The sequence below is a fragment of the Nilaparvata lugens genome, chromosome 6, assembly GCF_014356525.2.
Source record: "Nilaparvata lugens isolate BPH chromosome 6, ASM1435652v1, whole genome shotgun sequence".
NCBI classification, from domain to species: domain Eukaryota; kingdom Metazoa; phylum Arthropoda; class Insecta; order Hemiptera; family Delphacidae; genus Nilaparvata; species Nilaparvata lugens.
The window spans coordinates 37,006,041-37,032,663 of record NC_052509.1 but is presented as its reverse complement, the minus strand read 5'-3'; the positions used below and the strand labels follow the sequence as shown (position 1 = coordinate 37,032,663).

The following is a 26,623-nucleotide window of genomic DNA, read 5'->3' as shown; positions in this document are numbered from 1 at the left end:
TAAATTTATTTTAGAACATACAAACAGACAGACAACGACTTTGGCCTTCAGTAAGTCAAAAGTGAGGACTCGCTACGCTCATTCAATTATTTGTGTACTGTAACAGTTGATGTCTGAAATAATAATGATACATCGATTGTTGCTGAATCAGAAAGTTTAAGTTTCAAAAATCATAACATAGGTTAGCAAGAAGATGATGAAGTCGGAAGTTCATACCAATTTTTTTTTGTTTTTCCCCTTTGGCTCAACTCATACTTTTGGAGTTGGAATCCCTTTTTGAAGATCTTTGTTTGTAGAAAATCAAGTTGCTGGTATTCAGTCTCCTCATTGTAATCCTTGAAATCCAGCGTATGATGACCTCACCTTGCTCTTACATGTATATAAGGCCTCTCAAGTACGTTCTATCAGAAATGCTTTCCATTTTTGTTTCTGATTTCTAGTCTTGCCACTCATGAAAATAATTTATTTCAAGTTTTTTCACTTCTACATTTCCTTGATTGCATTTGCCATACACTCTTCAGCAGCTAGTAGAAACTCACATCACAGTCTGACCTAGCCTAAAAACATAACCTTTTTGACAGTCTCTTTGGCGGCAACTAACACGAAACCGTCAGGCTGAGCTAAGGATAAGAGCAGTATCTACAGCTTTTATTTTTCATAACAGCCATATCTACCAAATCATCGCTACTATATACTCAGGTGAAGAACAGTATCTACAAGACTAAGGAAAAGAGCAGTATCTGACAATGCACTTACTGCTCTCTTGCTTAGTATTAGTAGATACTGCTCTTATGCTGTGTCCTCGCTTGCTGGTTTTGTACATACGGCAATACTGCTTATAGCAAATTGTCTATATCTCGAGAACGGTTGCAGATACAGCTTTTAAACCTAGTCCATTGTATTCCTCGACTAAAAATACATGCTATTTGATATATAACTCAAAATATGAAAATTTCTAGATACAGCCTTTTTGCTTAGCAGGGCAGTATATGTTTATATGTCACATTTTGAATACTAGTTTCTCCCTCGTCATCTTTCACACTCCTCTTACATGTATAAGAATAAACGATTTACATGGAAGGCTATAATTATCTTGTGAATTTATTGGAATTCTAATTTCATCAGATTTTGTTAAGCATTGATTTGCATAAGGAGTGTGGGTGTGATATTCCAGACTCTTTATTTCATTGAAAAAATGTATTTACCTCTCAACATCCAAGATCTCACTTATTGTGGCCATTGAAGATGACATTATCCCAATTTACTCAAAATCCTAATTTTTCTAATATCCTTGTATTTTTAGATGTTATCACGTTAGAATGTGAAACTCTTATTCACCTCCCTCTTTTTCCTCATCTTCAACCTCTCAAAAGTTTCATCTTCTCTGCATGTATTATGATTCGAGGTTAGCAATTTAAATACAATGAATCCCATCTCACTTCTCTTGTATATGTAGTTTAACTGTTAATCTATCTCCTCTGAAATCAACTAAAGATCATTCTGGTCAGTCACTTTGACATTAATGCACTGAAACTTGTCTCTATTCGAACCCAAATATACAATCGGATTTGGTGTCTCATCAATTAAATATCCTGGAGTAACCTTTGGAAGAAACTTGTAAATTGTATGTTTTTCCTCACCATTGCTATAACTCCCACAAGCCAAATTACATGAAACTTCTGAACATGTGATGTTTGATATTGAAACAGGTTTATTGGGATAATGCCAAATATTTGGACTTGACACCTTATGTTCAAAACCCAGTATTGCGCCGATTGGATCATTATGAGTTAAATCAATAGGTCTATCAGAATAGATTTCAGTTTTCATTGTATTATTATTCCCACATATAACTAGACTTTTACTAGTTACATTCAATTTTTCTGTTATTGCTTTTACGATATTATCAATTTCATAAGAACCTGTTTCAAGCATTATGAAATGATCACCATATTTGAAACTGGAATTCTTCCCTTTAATCACATTTGGAATAAAATTAAAAGTCCACAGGTTCACTAATCCAATCTCATATTCCATATTATTATCTAAATCTAAAACTTGTGGTAGATTTTCATATAAATCACTACTCTTTCCAGAAAGCGTTATCACAACCATAGTAATTGTGGTAGTAGTACTTACATCCACCTAAAAATAGTTACAACTGACCAGACAAGAATAATAAACATAGGTGACCACAAATATTTGTATTAGGTTTTTGTATCTCATCAGCATTATAAAATACATTCACAACTTCCTGCTTCTTCCAGTATTTTACCAATTGTAATGGTGGTTGTAGATTGCCTATGGGATCAAAATAGTATACATTATCATCTTGTTTGTCATAGGCCACCCAATGTGTACCTGGCCCAGTATGAGAATCCAGGTCAACAATAGACATCTCATCGTGATGGATTTTGTTGGGCAGCATATCAAGCATATATACACCACACAGTGGAATTTTCAACAATCCCGCCCATTGTTCTAGATCATGACCAGACATAGCTTCACTGAGTTTGGCCTCTTGCTCTATATTTTGATCGCTTTGATGTCCTTCTCCTCTTACTTTCCCTCATCAATAGACCATGTGCATTATGAGGTGGTGCTGATCCAGATGGAGAATCCAATATTCATCTGTTCTACTGAATGTTTATTTTGCACACATCCAAAGTGTTTTAATGTATGGTATAACTCTTTGGGGGAACAGTGTGAAAGCCAAATCAATATTTATCCTCCAAAAAAAGGCAGTAAGGATAATTTCCAATATGCCATCTAAAACACACTGTAAGCTGCTTTTTGTCAGCCTTCGGATATTAACTGTACCATCATTATATGTCCTATATGTATTATGTTATGTGCATAGTAGTTTGAATAGATATAAAAGAAACAGTACCTTCCACCACTTTAATACAAGAAACAGTCATAAACTGAGAGTTCAACAATACTCACACACAAAATCACAAAACAATGTATATTATATGTCAGTCAAGTTATACAATCATACTCCTGACCATCTAAAGCAGCTGCCACTCAATAAATTTAAGCAGGTTTTAAAAGAATAATTACTTGCTAAGTGCTTGTACACTATAGGTGAATATTTTGAGGTTGACTGGAGTTAGGTGTTACAATTCTGTAGCTTACATCCTAACATTTAGTATATTTTTTACTAATAGCTTAAAGTTTTGTTGTGAACCTTTCATCATTTTATGTTGTCTGATAATGGTCCATGTATTATTGCAATATTTATGACCAATAGAATATTTATTTATTTACTTATTTATTTATTTATTTATTCTTCCACTGCCACTACCACCACCAAAGCAGTTGAGGTATGGTCTGAGATAATTACCTTTTCCTTAACATGATCCATCAAATGATCAATCGCCTCCCTCCTTATATATTCACTATTCTTTTTTGTTACACCTTCACTTCTCCCTTTCCTGCTGGACTTCTTTTGTGTTAACCTTTTTCTATGAATACGTGGTAACTTCATTCCAGATCCAATTGCTGACTTTGTCTTCATTGCTAATGTGAATAAATATGCTAATACTTTCTTACTATAGTTTGTTTTGGGATCCTTGAATATTGCCCAAGCACTATCTGCTAGAATTTTATCTGCTCTTCAGCATGATAAGTTATCTGAAGATCGTGAATAACTTATATCATGATTATGATAAGCTTTATCCAAGGAATTTATTCCTTGATCACCTCACTTAAGCCATTTGTCTAGCTTTGTGCCGGGACTGCAGTATTGGTAGCCCCCTGGAAGGTATAGCTCAATTGGTAGGAAGTCTATTGTCCTATTCAGAATGCCTGAAGTAATGCTACCTGCTTTATTCACAATACCTTTAGCAATATTACCCAATGTGGATAATAAACCACTACCTATCACCCCTTTCTGTCTGTGTGTGTTAGTCTTCTTTCCACTGGTATGACAGTGCAACTTTACCATCTTCCCATCTTGACTATCTCTAGAATACTAACAATAACTTAATTGCACTACCCACCCACCTTTCAATATATTATATGTGATTCTCTTAGTTCTTCTTAAACTGGATTTATTTCGATTGAATGAGAATTGTTACCAGCTTCATGTGATTTTAATAGCATTTGCAAACATGTTACCAACTCATTTGGATCATCATAGTAAACATATGATCTATTATTTGTTATATTCTTCAAGAAATTCAAACCTTTCCTCATTGTTGAGCATGAAGTTCTATGTGTTTTTGATGGGAATAGTTTCTGAACTAACAGCAATTAAATTCCATTATTCCTCTTTACATAACCCAGTCTGTTTAAATGTGCACCTGTTGCAATTAGAATCTTTTTATAATTGCGGAAGTCATTCATGCCACAATAATCCTTATTTGGTCACGCCTTGAATAATAATTCTAGTAAACCTCTTGTTATTTCAAATTTACCTTTTCCAACAAAAATATGTTTATCTAAAAATGTGATCATGACTTTTTCTCCCATGAAGTATGAACTTGTTTTAGAATCATACTCTATACCTAATGTAATAGACTTCTTTTTCAACAAATGAAAAGTATCCAAATAACTGTCGAGTATATCCTGTAACATGGTTTTCCTAATTAGAAAAGATTTGCTTAAAGGAGGCGGATCCAACCCTCTTCAGGAGTCAGTCTTCCCTTCTTCATCACTGAAATATTCAGATTCATCTTCATCATCATCATCATCTACAGAATCTTCATCATCAGTTGGGTCTTTCTCTTTCTTAATATTGAATTTATCTTCAGAATCATTTATTTCATTTTTGATTTGTTTCTCAATTTTCATTGATGATTCTTTTAATTCTTGAAGAGGATTCATAATTGGTGCTAATCTTCTCTTCAAATTCAACTCTGATTCAGATTGCATACCTCTTAAAATATTATATTTTTCAACAATTGATTTTCTCAAATCATGAATTTTATTTGTTAACAAATCTCTACCATCCCTCACATCTGTAATCTTCCCCATTCCTCTCTTCTTCACCTTCACCTCACCTTACCTATTAACAATCTTACTCACTTTCATATTTACAGCAAACACTCAATAAGAGTACTGTTTGACAACTAACTCAATATTATAATTTATTCTGCTAAACTAACTTTCCATGTTCATCACTGAACTTTGTTGGATCTAAGAATGTGTTCAAATTTAATCTATACAACTTAAATTTCATCATGCAACTTATAATCAGTACAAATGGTGATGAAATTATGTCCATTACTCTTCATCCAAACATCTGAACACATATTTTTGAAAGTGTTAAAGTTCATATCGGACTCTGCAAAATCTCTATGGACTAGCTTCAAAGAAAGTAAGTCTATTCGAAAAACCAAAATCAGATTTGTATTTTCTCTGATTATATGCTTAGGTATAGTTGCATAGGAATGGTTTAGATATATTACTTCAATATTCATATGTCTTCCCATGCTAAAATAATCTTGAATATGTGCAACTTTCTGCAATCGCAAGTCATCAAAAATCACCAAGCTATCCTTTTATAAATCATTTGGATTTGGTATGCTTGAAATATCATTCGACATACAAAACTTTATGAATTTTAGTGTGGAGAAGATCTTCCAAAGATACATACTTGGGCTTATACAAGGATTTACTAAACAAATATAAGCTTTGAAAAACCAATGTTTTTCTATGGAAAATAAGGTTTAGGAGAATGTTTGTCTTGCCGGAAGAAGAAGCACCAACAATTATTGATCAGATATGATTTGGAAAAAGCATGCCATGCTTACTTTTGTTCATGTCAGCCATTTTTTTAGTGACAATTAGTTCATCGAAATTCAAAATAGGAATTTCAACTTCATCTCCATGTACATTTTCTTCTTTCTTCAGTTTCTGCTTATCATTCATGTCTTATGTGTTCATGAACACACTTCACCTAAAACTAACAGTTCAAACACAGGTTTTCACAAATAATACGAAATCAAGATGGAAAGTTATTATATTTACCTCTTAAATAATAACATACACTACATTCAGAAAACAACATGATATTCCAGAATATACACTCATCTTCTACTGGAAAAAAGTATTTTAAAAACATGCTATCCTTGCTAATCATACAATTCTCTATTTTCATGTTTAAAGAAAAGAGAAATTCTCTAGAGAAATTCTTCTCCTTCTTCTTAATCTTCTTCTTCTTTGTCCTCTTCTTCTTCTTCTTCTTCTTCTTCTTCTTCTTCTTCTTCTTCTTCTAGGAATAGGAAGAGGAAAAAAAAAAGAAAAAGGAGTTGCATCTGAGGGAAATAAGAATTAGTGGATCATTAAGGAGGAGAAGAGGATAAGAAAGATGAAGATATACTTTACAATAGTGATAGAAAATAATAAATATTTAGAAGATGATGAACTGAAAACTTCAAATTTTTCCTTCTTCTTCTTCTTCTTCTTCTCCTTTCTCCAGGAGGAGGAAGAGAAAAAGAAGAAGAAGGAGTAGCATATGAGGTAAATAAGAACTAGTTGATCATGAAGGAAGTTCATAGCATGGAATCACAGTATACTCATTTCTTCCTCACTTGCTCTATAACGTCAACTTTTGGAAAGATATCCAATACTCCAGAATCATTAACCAAAAAATGTTGCGTTTTCGGAATAAATTATCAAGTTTATTGAATTACTCAAGTTCCTGTATGAATTGTAGTATATGATGGAATATGAGAGATAAGGAGAAGAAAGAGAAGAAAAAGAAGAACCTCTGATCATTTTATTCTCCCTCTCATACTTATTTTCCTTCTTCTCACTTCTTCTTCCACTATTATTCTCAGCTCTTCATCTTATTCACGTTCTCTTCCTCTTCCTCCTCCATTCTCATCTTCATTCTCTTCTTCTTCTGCTATTTCTTTGTTTCATCTTTTTCTCCTCCTCTTCTTCCTCCTTCAAGAAGAAAAAGAAGAATAAGAAGACAGGAAGAAATAGCAGAAGAAGAATAAGATGGAGATGAATTAAATGAAGATAAAAATGGAGGAGGAGGAGCTGAAGGAAGAGGAGGAGAAGGAGAAGAAGAAGTAGTAGTAGAAGAAGAGGGAGAAGGAGAAGAAGAAGAAGAAGAAGGAGGTGAAGGAGTAGGAGGAAGTGTGAGTGTCAACTATTGTTATATTCTTATTGTTGAAGTTGAACTAACTCAAAAAGAAACATACCTGTCAAATTTCATGAGAATCTATTGTTGCGTTTTGCCGTAAATGCACAACATACAAACAAGTTCCCCTCTGATCCATGATTTTATTTAGTTTTGTGGAGATTATTGTTTCTATCTTTGGCGATTGAGGGTCCTTACCCCTCACCAGCATAACCTTGGGGAAGTATCAGCCTTATCTCTCCTAACAGTACTCTCTCCCGGCAACTTGGGAGGAGCCCGGCTGTTTTTCGTTCTACTCTCTCCTTGTCGATTGAAGTGTGTGGTTGAACTTGGCTGTGACGAATATATCGTGATATATTAAGCCTTGTACACACGTCCATACAGATTCGCGCAAACAATCGTATGTACACATGCCTCGGCATTCACTGTACGTCCTTCCACGTATGCCTCGGCATTCAAAAAGCTATCTGATTTGCAGATGACACGAAGACATGGTAAATGTGAATTTCCACATCATGACAACAATGGCGTCATTCCACCATTGAAGATAATATTATTACAAAATGCAGCTGTATCATTTATTTTAATGATTTGTATAATAAAATCAAAAATAAAACTTAACAAACGATGTTGGTGGGTTGAACGATTGTAGGTTGAAGTAAGAAAATAAATTGCTACATAAGATATGAGATTGACAATTCAAACTTTATTGGGATGTCAAAACATTATTTTGTTAATATACTGAATCTAATTCAACTAGTTATTCAAACAAATGATACCATTATGAGGAAAGCAATAACTTTACAAGAACGATTGGCCCTCACTTTGAGATTTTTGGCATTAGGCGATTCATTTGTTGGTTTCCAATATCTATTCTGAATCTCAAAAAAGAACATTTCTACAATAATTCCAGAAGTTTTGATGACCTAATCAAAGCACTCAACACTGTCCCACAGAATTGACAGTCTTCTTTAACAAAATTAGCCATAAATTGAATCAAATACTAAATTGCTGTCCATTTGAACTAACTCTGCTCATACACATGACAAAACAAGATTCTCCAAAAGATTAGCTTCAAGATTCACCAAGGAATACTAGTTCAAAGTTTGCATAAATCTCACTATAGATAGCCTAGCTATCTAAAACGTATAATATCATATTGAAGATTACAATTTTAATTACCAACTCTGATTGATATAATAAAACAAACACAAGATGATTTGATAGCCACAGTAAAATAAGTGAGCTATACTTTTTTGTAGGAACCCTGTAGAGAAGCTATTTTCACTCAAATTAATACAGTTCTAAATTTGTCAATCATGATACAAATTATATATACTCCATGCATGTTTCCATTTAAATATTTGAAAATCCACAAATCCTACGAAATTATTACAAAAATCCTACAATTTACAATTAGTTATTGGATCACAATTTGATTTGTCATTCATTAACCTAATTCATTGGGATTAGGTTATGACGCCTTCAATGTTTACGTTTTGCCTCACCCGTATGGCAAAAACGCGTCCACATGTAAATTCAATGCTCGCCCGAGGTGCCTTTGAGCACGCCAAAATACTGACAGGGTTCCGGTTCGCCCACACGCCTCAGCGAACAGTGTCCAGACGTGCGAATGCAAGCCCATACACGTATGCTCACCCTAGGCAAACGTAGGTGTGTACACCGTTTAAGAAAATTAAGCCGTGATGTAGAATAGAATAGAATAGAAATGAACTATATTCAACAAAACAATACAAACAGTTATACAATAATATATAAATAAAAGTTCTTTAGGCTTAGCCGAGGCCGTCAGCCGAGTAGATAGATTTCCTTATTATACATTATACTAATATTGAATAATTATTATTGTTTTTGTGATTACATAATTCACTCAATAATTATTTCTCCTTATCATTCCTATTCAATTCCTCCTTCTTCTCATACCTAACTAATTTCTCGTAATTATAACTAAACATTGTCACTCAACTTTTAAAAAGCAATTCACACTCTTAAATTCACCCTCTTTTAAAGACCTTGTATGCGTCAATGTGGCTGGACTTATAAAATATACAAACAACATAATAATTATAAACTTCACGAGAAAAAAAACCAAAACTTTGAAATTTAAATAGAGTCACTTCTTACTTTGTACTCTACAAAAATAAAATTGAATTAAAATACAGTCAACTCACAATTAATTCATCAGTAATCTAAATGAGAATACAGAAACAAAAGAGAGAAAGAATAAATAAATGAAACAAAACCTCTTAAAAATCTTAGAATAATGAATCAATTGAGTCATCTGCATTGATCAAAGCACTACTTAATAATGCACAAAGTCTTGCGGCTTCTCATGTTTATGATAAAATACTACTTTTATATCTAATAACTCCAATATTAATCCTAAAAAGACTTTTCCACTTCAACATTAAAATGTACATTTCACAATTGCATAACAAGATATCAATAACAATAAAGAGGAAATGACTCTTATCGATTATAACCTCCTAAAAATTGAATTCTGTTATCAATTCTCGCCTGTATCTCACTGCCTCCCTCAAATATCCTACTAGACTCGTCCAACATTTTCCATTCAGATACTCAATTACTGTCTCTCTCTCTAGCATCGCCCCTCTCAGATATTTCTTTCTTATTTCACCCAAAATTGAACATTTACCGATGAAATGATAAGCATCTTCCGTTTCTCGGCTATTGCACATAGAACACATACCTATCCCCTCCTCTCTTTGCGGTGCGTGATTGAGCGATAATAGCCCTCCTCTGGCCTTGAAAATCATTGAGATAACATTCCGTTTGGACTCATCATTCATGTAATTTCTCGTTCCATCGTCAATTTTTACATCTGCGTAGATTCTGTGAAACTGTGACCGCTCTCTTCTCTCTAGCCACTTACTTCTAACTGTAGCTTTTATCTTCTCCATTGCCCTCTCCCACGTTGCTTCCCACCCTCTCCTGAAATTCGCTGCTTGCCAGTTGTCCACTGCTATCGGCAATTCAATATCAAACTCACTTAATATCCGTCTCCATTCAGAATACCAACCACACTTTTCTCTTAAACAATGTCTTGCGATCAATGTTCGATATCGGTCGCCCGGTATCTCAAAAAAATTCAACACATATTTTATATGAACGCTCAAAGTATACAACCACAAAATTTCCTTTCCTGTCTCTAAGTATACTATATAATTTGGCGTATTACGCGGTACTCCAAATATTTTCTTGACAAACAACCTGAGAAATTTTTCTAGTTCTTCTCTCTCCGCATATCCCCATACCTGCGCCGCATATGTTACAACTGCTTTACTTATCGAATCAAAAATTCCCCATTTCATTGACAGAGGTGCTTCATCATTCAAAATGAGTCTTCGCCATACACTATTAATCCCAAATCTGGCAGCTGTTATCTTACATTTGAAATGTGCGGTTAGGGAAAGTCTTGATGAAAAAACAACTCCCAGGTATCTGTACTCATTCACTGTTTCAATAACTTCATTTCCATAGTACCACTTCTCTCTTTCTCCCAATCGTCCTCCTCTTCTGAAAACTACAATCTTGGATTTAGCCATGTTCACTGTGAGATTCCACCTTATGCAATATTCCTTCAACTTATTTATCATTGACTGCAGTTGTCGAGGATTCTCAGACATCAATACCACGTCATCAGCATATAACAGCGAATTTATCAGCCTCTGCCCAACATATATACCTCCACCAATAACATCACTCAAATCATTCAAAAATAGTGTGAATAGCAACGGGGAGAGTACGCATCCCTGTTTTAATCCATTTCTGGTTTCAAAGTATTCTGTTAAGTTACCCTCCACGCCATGCCATACAGTAGACTTCGTATTTCTATATAGACTTCTCAACATCGCAATAAATTTAGTCGACACTCCCAGTTCACTCAGTTTAAAAAATAAAGCCTCTCTGTCCACACTATCGTACGCTCCCTTGAAGTCCACAAAGAAACAGTACAACTTCTTTCTAGGTCTATTCAACGTTTCCATTACTATATTGAATAGAACAAAAATATTATCAATAGCCGAATAACCTCTCCGAAAGCCACACTGATTCTCTTTAATAATCTTTTCTCTTTCCTCCCACAACTGCAACCTTCTCAGTAAAATGAATGAAAATACTTTAGCGACAGCGTTTATAAAAGATATGGCTCTATAATTATTCACATCATTAGTATCACCTTTTTTATGCAATGGAAAAATAATTGAACGTGAAAACCCTGTTGGTATCTGTCCACCTCTGACAATGGTATTGAAAAAAATCAAAATAATCTCTTTGTAATTTTTTGACGCATTCTTGTAAAACTCAGCAGGAATTCTGTTATCACCTGGAGCCTTATTGTTGCGCATTGTCTTGAGGGCACTTTCCATTCATCCATATCTATGTCTTTGTCAAGAGTTTGATCTTCAACATTCCTCGCCGCATAATATGTGACTACCTCGCCAACTGATCCAAACACTCGTCTGAAGTGTTCAACCCAATCCTCAGCACTCACAGTTCCCGAAATCTTGAACTCTCTACACTTAAATTTCTTTATCAGAGCCCACAAATCACTGGAATCCTTGACTCTTCTGAATTGTTCTTTTATATCGCTATAATACGCTTGCCTTTTACTCTTACATAGCAGTTTGTATTCCTTCACTACCTTCATATAATTTTCTCTCACCTGCTCCGAATTTGATTTTCTAAACACATTCAATAGGCTGAACACTCGCTTTCTCATAACCGCACACTCTTTGTCGAACCACTTTTCTTTCCATCCTTCTCTCTTTCTATCAGGTTGGGGCACATAATTTGCAGCTCTATATACAAGATTATTTAATACTTTATAAGTCTCCTCACTACTCTCGGGAAGACCATTTATTTCTCTACAAGCATTGGTGAGTTTAGATATATATTCATTCTTCCTCGCTTCCTTCCATTTCAACTCCGGTAAGAGTGGTAGAATTGTGCTCTCTCTTTCTAGAGTATCAACCGTGATTAGTGTAGGTTCAATTGGGAAATGATCAGATAAAAATTCTGGCACAATAGAAAATTTTCCAACTATTTGCGCTAATTCGACAGCCACGCAACATAGATCTATTACGGAAGCCCCCCTGCCTCCCATGAAAGTAAAGTCTCCCCACCTATCTCCACTTATCCTTCCATTCATAATGATCAAATTAAAAACCTCACAGAACTCCAATATTTTCTTACCTTTCATATTAATCACCTCATCCTTTGACTCTCGCTTATTACTCAGTGCATTTCCCAATTCTATTACATCTGTTAATTCCGACAAGTCCTGTCCATTTCCTATTCTACCGTTAAAATCTCCAATTAAAATCATATTTTTTCTATTATGCTCTTGCACTATCATAAACTCCCATAATGTATTGAATTCTCTCTCCCATTCCATGTCTCCTCCACCACTCAGGTAAATTGGAACTATATAATATTCATCCCGTTGTCCTGCATTCATGCGAATAACTTTCCTCTCATGCGCATCGATTACCTTACAAAAACTCTCTATTCTTTTTCTAATTTCTATTAACTTTCCTCCCTTTGCTCTACCCCAGTTTGATTCTCTAACTGCGAATTCCCAGTATAAATTGTAATCTGGAAAACAGTTTTCGATATACAATTGCTTTCCTCTTTCAACAAACGTCTCCAATAGTATAAAAACATCATAATTACAAATAAAATTATATACTTGAACAATCTTACCTCTTAATCCAGCCACATTGTACGCTACTATACTCAACTGTCCCTTCTCACACGGACTGACGGCATTATCTCAGCAGTTGCGGTCTTCGTCCTCGCCGCCTCGCTCCTCTTCATCACACATGATCCCGCTCACGGCCCGCATCACACTCTCATCGAACATGCTCCCGATCTTCTGCAGCCCATCATCTCCCTCCGAGACCAATCTATTCTCCTCATCCAGCATGAAAACCCGACTATTCACGATTAAACGATCCACTTCAACCGATACTCTCACTCCCGGAACTTGTTTCCTCAACTCGCCAAGCACCCGGAAAAGCTTTGATCGTCGTTTTCTTGTGTCAAAAGCAAAGTCTTTATGAATCACAAACCGTGTACCCTTCAGCTTCCTACTGTTTCTCGTGATGAAATGGATGTCCTGATCGTCCGGAAAATGCGCAATGATTGGCCCGTTATCTATTTTCTTGCCCAATGCATGTGCTCGATTAACCCAGGTATCTGCTCGTGCCCCCAAATGACTCACACAAAAGTCTTCGACAGTTCTCACGTAATCCACTGTTGCACATTCATATTTCAGCCCGCGAAAAATTAAATTGTTCCTTCTCGATCTATTTTCAAGATTTTCCACTTTCCTGATTATGAGATTATTCTGAATTTTTTGAGCAACAATTTGCTTTCTTAACTGTTCATTCTCGACAGAGAGTTTATTCACTTTTTCAATTAGACCACCTAAATCCACCTTTGTAGATAGCAGCGCGAGTTTTTCATCCATAGCCTTACTAAACCGCTTTTCAAAACGGTCAAATAGTGATTCAATAAAGACTGAGTCCACATTACCGGAAGCTTTAACACTTGGGTCTGGAGCACGCTTTTTCTGTTCCATCTTTTCGAGCTCAGGCGAACTTTTAGCACGAGGTCTCTTCTTAGCACTATCGTCCGGTGAAAAGTATTGATGGATACTGTTCTTACTCATTTAACTTTAAATATTTCGATCCACTTGAGAACAATTTCAAAATGAAAAACAAATTGATAATTCAATTTAATTACGAAAGAACTTTTAGCTCTAGGTCTCTTTCTAGCACTACGGTACCGTCTAGTGAAAAGTATTGTTGGATACTGTTCGATTCACTTGAAAACAATTTCACATATAAATAACAAGCCGTGATGTATTAGTGCGTGCGGTGTGAAAAGACTGATTCAAAAAACCCAAAGTACCTGCTCTACCAACTGAGGCTTATCTAGGGACCAAATGCTTAAAAGCCGTTCCTTTATTAGAAAATTAAGTTACAAAAGGACCCTTAGGTGGAGTCAGTCAGTCAGTTCCCACAACATTTAAACATAAAGAGAAATGCAAAACCGTCGACTTGAATCTTCACTTCACTCGGTCAATGAATCTTGACCTCACTTCGCCCGGTCATTTATGGAATTACTATTTTAATTGGAATGAAGAGAGGGGAAACGAATGGATAAATTGATATAACTTTATTTTTATTGTAAAGTGTAGAAGGAATTACAATATTCGAATAAGCTTACACAAAGTAACTAAATGGTTTGTTTATTTATCTATTAAGTAAGATATTACTCCAATTGGCAACTTTATAGCATCTACTTATACCTTTTTAACACTAGCCAATCATAACTGATTAGACTGTTTTAAACGAGAGGCAGAGTAGCAGTTCATGCTAGAGGTGGATGCCAATGCACCCCGCCCCACGAGTGAACATCCAGCCACATTGTAAGGAAGCATCTCCCAGCGCATTACATCTACAAGTTTTTTTTTTGAATAGTGTTTCGTCTATAGGCCCATAGCAGTGCTTGGAAAAGTCAATTAATAAGAGTGCACTCAAAGAAAAGGTCAATAAAATTTTTCATCTTGAGCTCAATCACGTGTTAGATTTTGTATGCATTGTATTTTAGTTCAGAGTCAAAAAATAGACTCAATAAGGTCATAAATAATACTAAACATGAGAAGAGCCGAATTGAATCCATGAAATTTTATTATTGAATTATTTCTGACATTATTCCAGACATGTTGCACGTGGATAGAATATTTTTCATTTCATTTATTTATCCATAGACAATAGATACAATGCAGGTAAAAACATTAGGCATTCGCCCATTTAAATTGATTTAAACCTCAAACCCCAATTTTGATTTGAACCTCATTTGGAATACACAGTCTAGAGGTTATGTAAATTATAATTTAATTCACACACTATTTTGAGTCCAAAAAATGTATGTACTACAATAATTTTGAATTTATCAGATTAATTAATTAATTTCAAAATACAAATCCAAACAAAAATCTTCCTTCTCAATCACAAAAATATTAAAAATTCCACTTAAATCTACAAAATTATACTCATGCTAAAATTCTAAACGTCAGAACATCAGATCTGATTCATCTTCTACATCTGATATTATTTGTATCTCAGTAATAGTGCACTTGAGTCATTATACTGAAACAGCAGCTTCTCTTTGTTTCAGATACAGAGTAACGGCCAGCAACGGTCACAGTTATCATCAAAATAATTATTGGATAATAATATTATCATCAAAATGGAATGACGATTGGCTCCAGTTACAGTGCTCGGTAACGATCATAACAAAGAACGTTACATTCAAAGAACTGACTGAATGGAACGGGAAAAAACCGTTACTCTTTCACACGATAGGAGACGTGCAACTTGAAAACTGAACAGTGTTCACGTTTTTTTGTCGAAGTACATTGAGTCCAATAGTGTCTTTCACATGGTGATCCCGAGCCAGGAACCTCCTTTTGTCACGTCTTTTCCCCTCGAGGCAAGCAGAAACCCGTTTGGATCAAGATACTAGCAGACAAATCGCCGCTTTCACATGGTGATTCGTCTCTCCGGTCATCACTTTTTCTCAAAATCTATCTTTCTTGAGAATGAAGATAGAAAGATTCTGATTTCGGATTTGGATTCAGCAACCCCAAATTTTTTGAAGAATTAGTCCCGTTTTCGAAAATATCCGAAAACAAGGAAGTTATGGCTGTTTTTAATAAAGCTTTCTATTTTCATATAGCCTAATTTATATGGTAAAAACAAACAGGTACTGTACTATACAGTACGTATGTACTGTAGCTGTTATACAACTTACACTGTACTCGTGTAGGAAATTTGGTGGGATATTTATCTCGATTTCTGAAAATACCCAAAAATAAGGGAGTGAGATAACTTTGAAAAACCAACGTTTTCCTGCTGATTGACAAAACAGATTAAAAATTATCCTAAGACATATTATGTCTTGAACTAAAAACGTGTAACATATATCCAGATCACTATTCAAGCTATCAAGCTTTTCATAAATTTATTTGTCTCCCCATGGCAGTAGGTTAGGGCCCAACGTTTTACTTGAACATTTCCGTGATAATTATTGAATTATGATAGAACACATTATCGTATTGATCTTCTAAATCCAGTTACATGCACATTGATTCCCATAAAGTTGATTTTTACCGTTCCTATGAATTCCACCAGGTTCAGTGCAACTTGTTAAATATCATTATGTTTGATTCAACAGAATTCATAAGAACGGCAAAAAATCGAGCAACAGAAAAGCTGAAGTTTGTGTCAACTGTATACGACATAGAAAGCAAAAGCTCGAGCTTGGTCCATAGTTCTATAACTGAGGATTCAGCTCAGGGACTAAAATCGACAAGCCATGGTTATGTTAATCAATACTCATATAATAATACAAAGTGTAGAACTGCTTTCTACTATGATACATAGTTTTCATCCTTTAATAAAAATAAAACGAGATTCCAGTGTCAAAAGCATCAAAGTCGCCAGGCTGAACTGGACTATTCATGACTTTCTCAGTATGCATTATCCACTCAGCAGTTCTAATACGAACACAGACATCAGTTTCGTTTTAGTTGGAATGGAATGACATTTTTTATTCTTTCAGTTCCTATTATTACCATAGATTGATTCAGATCACCAAAATGTTCATACTGTATGTTCATAATAGATTTTTCTGATTGTTGCAAAGAAATATTCACTGGTATTTTGGAGTTATATTCAACTATTTGAGCCTGATAAATTAGATTGTTGAATGACAATTCAAATTCAGTGAAGTTTACTTGTCCTTTCCCTCGTATTTTATTGGGTGATGAGTAGTGATGATTTATGAGTTCATATTTGGATTCATCTTTTCAAAGTTTAATTTTTTTTTAACTTTTAAAAATTGAAAATTTTCATGTTTTAACTTTTTAGGTGTTTGAAAACTTCTTAAAACCTTTGCCTGTCTCTTTGTGAGGCAGGAGTATAGTTATCTTTGTACGTTTACTGTATCGGATGATAATGGAAGCTATATTAAAAACAGCTTTTACTCCTTTGTTATCAGGCATTTTTGGAAATGGGTCTTACGCTTAGAAGAATTTGGGGTTGCTGAATCCAAATCCGAAATCAGAAACCTTCTATCTATATTTTTATGAAAGTTAGACTTTGAGAAAAAGTGATGAGTCTTACTTTGAGCAAATGTCGGCGTAATTTATTGTTATATCCGTCGGTTTATTTGTAAGATTCCCATGTGAAAGCACAGGAGAGCTGTGAAATATGAATATGATCTTCAGGAGCCAGGATTCTGCCGTGTGAAAGAGGCCTTAGGCTAGTTTCACACTCATTTGGTTCGTTTCATTTTCGGTTCGTTTTTGGCGAATTCCGATCAGTGTGGAATGATGATTTGGTTTGAATTCGGTACTGAATAGCAACCGCATAGCACTGAACACCCCCTCGACACGAATAGGTTACATCATATTCGAATTCATTGCTAGGAAAAAAGGGGAAAACAATAGTATATTTTGCACCTAGGGCCAAAAATGAGACTTTTCTGGCTCGAAATCGGTTTTCAAGTCCAAGGCCGTAGGCCGAGGACTAGAAAAGATTGAGAGCCGGAAAAACATTTTTGCCCATGGTGAGAACGTTATTTTTCGCCACACAGGAAAATAAACAATATAAATATGAGGATAATTATTGTTTATTAGGCACTTCCAAAAGCAAAACAGGAAGGTCATAGCTCTAGCAAATCTGAGGTAATCTGAATATCAGGAAATTGAACTAGTATTTTTATTTTTTATTCTGATTTGTCTAAATAGCCTGAAAGATTATGTTCAAGTATGTAAGAGGTTGTGTTTATACTTTTTATTCTTCCAAATGACAATAAGATGATATTATTATAAATTTTTTGATTCTTGAATAATAAACACAAATAATGAAAAGTTTTTTGATCAGCTGTTTTAGCACACTTGAAATTTGGCCAATCTGAATGTCAACGTCAACAATGCTTGTTGTCGTTGACTTCGGAAGTTTAGGTTAGAAGTTCTATCCTACTCTGAAAGTCGAATTTGATTAGTTTATAATATATATCTTATCTGTATTTTATTCATCCAAATAAAATGATAGTATCTTATTGCAGAATAATTATTCAATTCTAGAAGCATAAACTGATTCCGTTTCATAAATCATTTTGTAAACACATTCACATCGAATCAGAATCAGCTGACTTCAAGGTTATTTTACAGCCCTAGGGCCGTAAAACTTTTACTGGCCTGGTCAGAAAACAATCATTTTCGGCCTCCATATGACACACAAAAACCAGCTCATTACATCCAAGTGGGGCGAAAAGTCTTTTACACACACTTGCCTTTTTTGTTTTTATTTTAACCTGATATCGTGATTATCTGTTTCAAAATTTTGCAAGTCAAAATCATATGGTCAATTCATTTCTGTTAGTTCAAAGGAACATTTTTTTCTCAATGGATAGTTTGCTAAAAAACTATGGAAGATATAAATTAAAACTCATGGAGAATTTTTATTTTTTGTTAATTTCTCCACAAATATTACATGATTTCATCAATGGAGAGAAGAGATAAAGTTTATATACCATGTGTCAAATAAGGAACAAGTTTTCAATTTGAAAAATAGTCTCTCTGAACATCCAAGATAAACATAATCAAAAAGAAACTATTCAAATAGTTCACAATTTTTAACTCTAAAATTTTGTTGTTCAAGAGATAACATCTTACAATTCAACACCAGCTGTTATATTCAAATATACCAGCATGAACTGTGAAAATCCAAACACAGCTATGTTTGAGAAGAAAATACCTAATTAGAACCATACAAATTAAAACCGGACATGTATGAAAGCCTCATTCATTTTCAGTAATGAACCAAACCGAAAATGAACCGAACTGAATGAAACCGAATGCATGTGAAGCTAGCCTTATGGTGCTAACTGAGACCGAGAGTAGTCTGTTACTGAAACTTTTGTGATCTTTTTTGCTTATTCATTGTTCCCTATCCTGGTGATTGCACATGATTCCCTGTGGGGTCATGCAGTCATGCCACACTAACACTATTTGATAAATACAGCTGACTTAGTTAACATAGCTTGTTATTTCTTGTTAAATCTCATTTTATCATGTTCCATCATCAAAGTTCAGTTCTGTCAATTAAAGCCTATATCTATATACACCGCGCGATCGGTGTAGTAGAGTTGCACGATGCACAAAGAGCTCTGTGGATCTCAATAGCTACAAGCGAATGAGAAATTTGTGCAAGCAGACCATCAGAAACGCCAAATCCAGATATTTCCAAAATCTGATCTCCTCTGCTGGTTTATCTGCTTGTGAGTGGCGTAGACTGAGGTCTGTTGGAGTTGGTGGAGAGGGGGGCGGGCCTGTTGTGTCTCACTCACTGGTCGATCTCAACAACTTTTTCACTGACATACATGTTGGCTTGGATCGTGCCCATGACTACATCAACTCTTTGCCAGCTCAAGTAACTGGAGAGCCATTCTACTTTTCAGGTGTCTCAGCAAGTGATGTTTTGGCAGCTATACTGAAGATAAAGAGCAATGCTATTGGGGCTGATGATCAACCATTAAAATTCATGAAAATTATGCTTCTCCTGATACTTCCCTTCATCACCCACATCATAAATACATCTCTCATGACTTCAATTTTCCCTGGAAATTGGAAGTCATCTATAGTCATACCCTTAAACAAAACTCCCAACCCGTCCTCCCTTTCAGACTACAGACCCATCAGCTTACTATCTGTGCTCTCCAAAGTACTGGAGGTGATTGTCCACGAATAGATGAGTGAATTTATTTGCAGAAGGGGGCTTATTAGCGACTTCCAGTCAGAATTCAGGTCTGGTCACAGCACCAATTCTGCTCTTCTCAAGGTGGCTGATAACATTTGCAGAGCAATGGATGGCAGGGAGCTCACACTCATTAGTAGTGTGAAAAGGTTGGTTGATCGCCATCAACTCATTTGATGGATCAACTCAGGAGTACTATCAACTCATTTGATGGATCAACTCAGGAGTACTATCAACTCATTTGATGGATCAACTCAGGAGTACTATCAACTCATTTGATGGATCAACTCAGGAGTACTATCAACTCATTTGATGGATCAACTCAGGAGTACTATCAAATCGGTTGAACTATCATTCCACCAGTACTTCAAGGTAGGTTCTAGGACATCAATTCACTTGAACCAACAAATAGAAAGAAGCTTGGATCAACTCAGTTGATGCATCAACTCAGGAGTACTATCAAATCGGTTGAACTATCAATTCACTTGAACCAACAAATAGAAAGAAGCTTGGATCAACTCAGTTGATGCATCAACTCAGGAGTACTATCAAATCGGTTGAACTATCAACTCAGTTGATGCATCAACTCAGGAGTACTATCAATCGGTTGAACTATCAACTCAGTTGATGCATCACTCAGGAGTACTATCAAATTGGTTGAACTATCAATTCACTTGAACCAACAAATAGAAAGAAGCTTGGATCAACTCAGTTGATGCATCAACTCAGGAGTACTATCAAATCGGTTGAACTATCAATTCACTTGAACCAACAAATAGAAAGAAGCTTGGATCAACTCAGTTGATGGATCAAATCAGGAGTACTATCAACTCATTTGATGGATCAACTCAGGAGTACTATAAAATCGGTTGAACTATCATTCCACCAGTACTTCAAGGTAGGTTCTAGGACATCAATTCACTTGAACCAACAAATAGAAAGAAGCTTGGATCAACTCAGTTGATGCATCAACTCGGGAGTACTTTCAAATTGGTTGAACTATCATTCCACCAGTACTTCAAGGTAGGTTCTAGGACATCAATTCACTTGAACCAACAAATAGAAAGAAGCTTGGATCAACTCAGTTGATGCATCAACTCAGGAGTACTATCAACTCATTTGATGGATCAACTCAGGAGTACTATCAAATTGGTTGAACTATCATTCCACCAGTACTTCAAGGTAGGTTCTAGGACATCAATTCACTTGAACCAACAAATAGAAAGAAGCTTGGATCAACTCAGTTGATGCATCAACTCGGGAGTACTATCAAATCGGTTGAACTATCAATTCACTTGAACCAACAAATAGAAGAAGCTTGGATCAACTCAGTTGATGCATCAACTCAGGAGTACTATCAAATCGGTTGAACTATCAACTCAGTTGATGCATCAACTCAGGAGTACTATCAAATTGGTTGAACTATCAATTCACTTGAACCAACAAATAGAAAGAAGCTTGGATCAACTCAGTTGATGGATCAACTCAGGAGTACTATCAAATCGGTTGAACTATCAATTCACTTGAACCAGCAAATAAAAAGAAGCTTGCATTTTTTGAAAGTAGGTTCAACTCACTTGAATGAACAACAAGAATGAACCTTGTACCGTTTAAAAGTAAGTATGTGTCAAGAATAGCATGCAATCATTGAAAACAGCAATTTCTGCTGGATTTGACCAGTTTCAAGAACAATGAAACCATTTTATGTAGATACATTAATTCCAGTGTTGGATACCAGTAACATTGAAACAGATATTCATTCATCAATAGTACCACCCATTTGCAATGGGGCCAGCAGACAACTCTGAATCTTCATGTTCCTGCATCTTTACCATGAGCACCAGGTGGACTGTGGAGTTACTGTTTGAGTATAGAAAAGAAAATTGTGAACCATTCAAATCTTTGGAGAACTTTCTTGATTCAATGACTTTGATTTTCTCACATGCTTCAATTTACCTCTGCAACAATGATCAAATGGTTATTCTTACTTTTCCATACAGCCGATGTTACTGTGAAATGGCAGTGCAGTGCAGTTTTTAGTGAATAGCAATGTAAGTACAATCTATATTGTTTATTATTATTGTTGGCTATTATTCGAAAAGATCCATTTTGATGAATAATTTGTGTGGGAGACTTTAAGTAAGATGTCTCCTCATCATTATCCTAAATGAGAATAATGGCCACGCCCACCAGCATCAGAGGCATCAATGGGGGACCTATCTTTCTAGCTCAAGTTGGTCATGCAGGAGCATGGTTGGGGGTCGTCCACTCAGTGGTCAGTCAGTCAGTTCAATTACTGATCAGTCACTGTTCAGACACTGTTCAGTCACTGTTCAGTCACTGTTCACTTACAGCTCACTAGAAGCTGTAATGAGCTTGGATATAGTTGTTAAAGTATACATAATAAACAACAAGTAAATAGATATCCACCGTGGTGTAGTGGTTAGCACTTCTGCTTTCCATTCTAGAGGACTCAGGTTTGAATTATTCATAAGGACTTGGGTTCGAATCTTCTTTGGGGATGTAAGATGTTTGGTTAAGGAATGTAGGTAGGTAGGTAGAGTGTAGGTGTAATTGTTTGTAAACCATTACACCACGATGGATATCTTTTGTTGAAATATGATTCAACATGGAAGTTTTCATGTTTCAGCTATCAATCATCATTCTTCAATCATGGTGGCTACAAGCATGTACCAAGCAGCGCTCTACCTTGTGCTAGTACTCAGTGCTAGTGCATTGGATCCAAAGTACAGGACACAGGAATTTCTCACTTCAAGGGAACATGGACTGGATACATCAAACATCCGTCATATGCAACAGTGCCTGCTAACATCAGGGATTCCTGCTCTACATGGTAATCAGTCAGCAATCAATCAAATGTACATCGATATCAGAGACTGGTACATGAATATGGCTGGGGAACGAGCTGTGGTGGGATCTCTCTGCAAACGAGTCCACTGCGTATACAATCTGCACACCTGTCTTCACCCTACATTCACATCGTTGGACTTTCTGGAAGTGGTTGTTGTAAGGTCAGTTGAGGTCTGTGCACCATACTGTGAAGAACAAGCATCCATTGTTATTACTACTCCAGTGAGTACTGCAACTGCTACAACAACTCTTGTTGTCATCACAACTACTCAAGCTAGTACTACAACTTCTGCTAGCACTACAACTCCCACTAGTACTACTCCAACTAGTACTGCTGCTACTACAACTCCTACCACTGTGCCAGACCCAGTAACAACATCAGCCTGCAGTGGAGCAAGTAGACATGCGTGAGTGTGGAGACTGTCTACTAGTAACCAGCAACCAATGGATCATACAACCATTCCTAAACTTTGGAGATAAGGACCTGCCTGAACCGTTTGGAACGGCTCAAAACTTCTTGAAGACATTGACATACATCTTCCATGACGCTGAAGTATCAAGCTGCTGCACCGATCTATGCGAGGGAGCAGTCATCTTGATATTCATGTTCGGCAGAGGATTTTGTGAAATAAGCAATCGACTAGGAGATTTGTATCACTGGATAGTTCTTGATATATTGGACTGAAATATCATCTTCGTGCACTATATATATATTTTCATGCATACACTGTAAATAAACATCAAGTAATACCACAATTGTTGCACATTTTATTCCATACAACCTTCAACTTCTAGAGTAAGCACAAGGTGTGAGATAAAGCATAAATTATATCCTATACTGTTAGTCATTCAATACAATAGGAATCATCCTACTCTGATAAACTTATCTTTATGCAGGAAGTTGGTTAATCATGACTTCCACCAACATCATGATCTGATGAACTTGTTGCCTCCAACTCAGGAGTACTATCAAATCGGTTGAACTATCAATTCACTTGAACCAACAAATAGAAAGAAGCTTGGATCAACTCAGTTGATGGATCAACTCAGGAGTACTATCGAATCTGTTGAACTATCATTTCACCAGTACTTCGTTGAAAGTATAGTAAGGTGATTTCTTACCTATATGAGCTGTAAGTGAACAGTGACTGAACAGTGACTGAAAAGTGACTAAAAAGTGACTGGACAGTGACTGAAAATGAGGAAGTAGGATAGTCAATAATAACAAATGGCTCATTACACATAGTATTTATTGACAAACATATAATTAATCTTCAGTATTGAACAGAATATACAGCTGAAGAAGTCTTTCTCCTCGGCTATAATCATTGTTGGTGACATAACACTCAACTGATGGCTTATTCCTTTCACGAACAATGCATGGTCCATCAATTTCATCATATCTCCCAGTAGATGGCAGTGGCATAGGTCTGCGTATAGCCTTGTAGATGCTAATCTCAAAAGCTGAATCACCAGATGTTCCATCCTCCAGCCTGAATCGTTTCACATGTCCTGTACTCTCAATTTTTGTAAATCCTGCAAATTTATTCTCCTTTTGACCCAGTCCCAGTAGACATTTAGATTGTTGTCCGCATATAAAATCACACTTGTAGTATTGGTCTTGATTGAGAACACTCAACACAATCTTCACATCCTTATCCCTCCAGTTGGGTACCTTCTCAAGATTAACAATAGCAGCCATTCTACCCTTATTCTTGAATGCTCAGTGACATCATACAAACAAAAAAATATATATATCCTCTGTGGTGTAGTAGATCTTTCAGGTTTGATGATACTTGCCTTACCTTATACCTTTCCTAAGAGTACAGCTCTAAGTCTCGAACCTGGGACCTTGAGTATAACAGATAAGACTGCTACCCATTACACCACAGTGGATATCTACTTTGAACTGATAAAATTGCTAATGATAACCATTTTTGAGCTTTCCTTATAATCCAAAGAGTTGAGTCCAATTAGATTATGATAAAAAATTATCTATGCTAACAAACATTAGGCTATTATGAGTGACCTTGTGAGCACACACATTATACCAGGAGTAGCAATACATGCTTTTGCATCATAGATGATTCTTTTGGAAAAAAAATAGTTCTTCGAAGTCCTTCCCCATTTCAATTAAAGAACTATTTTTTTTCAATTATCATCAATAAGTGATGTAAGAGCATAGAGAGGAATATGTATTGGAAAAAAACAATAATCCTGCTAATAATAGATTTATTGATGAAAAATACAATGAGAGCATAATATTATCTTTGATTTTAATAACATTTTCATATTATATTTAAATAAAAACACATTTATTTATTCTAAATAAATATCTATATTGCATTAGTGCAGGTTTGATTCATATTCACTTCTTTAATGAAATTTTGTTACTTTCCACTGTATTTATAATATGTTCATTAGATCTGAATGTGCTCATCGAATAGTAAATACATTTCATAATCTGTTAAAAGTTCCAATTCAATTTTAGTATATGAAAGCATTGCATCAAAACTGAATCCTGGTAGTGTATAGTAATGAGCACAATCTAAATTATATGAACTCAAACAAACTCTTCGAAAGTTTTCAAAAACATCACATAGCAAAATAACATCCAGTTTTAGATAAAGATCACTGTATTCTCCTAATGTTTGTATTTTGAATGATTGCCATACTTTGTGAGCATGAATATAATCTTGAATTGAAGAAAAAAACAATAATCCTGCTAATAATAGATTTATTGATGAAAAATACAATGAGAGCATAATATTATTTTTGATTTTAATAGCATTTTCATATTATATTTAAATAACAACACATTTATTTATTCTAAATAAATATCTATATTGCAATAGTGCAGGTTTGATTCATATTCACTTCTTATTATTTCTAGTTCATTGCTTGATGGGGTACAAGATAAATATGGAACTAATAAACATTCAAAATCAGCATATAGTACTATTGGAACTCTAAACTTATTCTGATAATTCTTAAATTTAAGTATTGGGTCAATATTCGCAAATATTTTTCTTAGGCATTATAACTTTTGTTATTTTTTTCTTCGAACATAATCTTTGGTGGGTTTTGAAATTTTTCTTTACTCTTGCATCAAAGTATGAGAAACATCTTTTACAAATTGTTATTTTATTTTCACGTTTTGTCAATTGACTTCTCATGAGTCTTGATAAATTTTTAATTAAACAATAATGATATTTCCCATTCTCTTGCAATATTAATAAATCAAAATGCTCTCTCTTCTCATAATCACATATTTTCATCTAGAGAGTAAATGTTTATTGATATGGACTTGTTGTTCTTTTCAAAAACTTTTATATCTTTCATTGGTGTGGGGAAAGAGATTCCTTTGAAATTAGATTTCTATGATGATATGATATTCTCTCAGGACGGATCTGAACATAATCAGAAATAATAGCCCACATAAAACATTTGTTATCAATATTCTTGCAGTTGATTATAGCCCTTTTATTTTGTATTTTTTTTAAGAAGTGGAATATAAGATCTACCTCTAAGAGGTTTGTATTTGTTCACTCTTATAAGAACACCATCAATTTTCGAAAGTGTCCATCCTGATTGATATCCTTCATATATAGATTCTTCATGACAAATTTTCTTCAAAACATACTGTAATACATTCTCTAAATTTGATGACTTTACAATAGTAATTAGTTTTGAAAGTGCGATCTTGATAATCGAAATCATGAGAAATTGATTTTTTCTTATATGTACATTCTACAAGAATATTGAATTTTAAACATTG

The 26,623-nt window shown here is 35.1% G+C and overlaps 1 protein-coding gene across 1 annotated transcript; it reads left to right on the top strand.

The window, feature by feature from the left end:
- Positions 1 to 22,001: 22,001 nt before the first annotated feature.
- LOC120351905 (integumentary mucin C.1-like) lies at positions 22,002 to 23,552 on the top strand. The gene is made up of 2 exons (XM_039430720.1): positions 22,002 to 22,025; positions 22,625 to 23,552. Exon 2 carries the CDS (start codon positions 22,648 to 22,650, stop codon positions 23,254 to 23,256), a length of 609 nt encoding a protein of 202 aa, XP_039286654.1. The 5' UTR covers positions 22,002 to 22,025; positions 22,625 to 22,647; the 3' UTR covers positions 23,257 to 23,552.
- Positions 23,553 to 26,623: the final 3,071 nt, after the last annotated feature.

Coding starts and splice junctions, on each gene's coding strand:
- LOC120351905 (XM_039430720.1), top strand. CDS start 22,648: ATGGTGGCTACAAGCATGTACCAAGCAGCGCTCTACCTTGTGCTAGTA.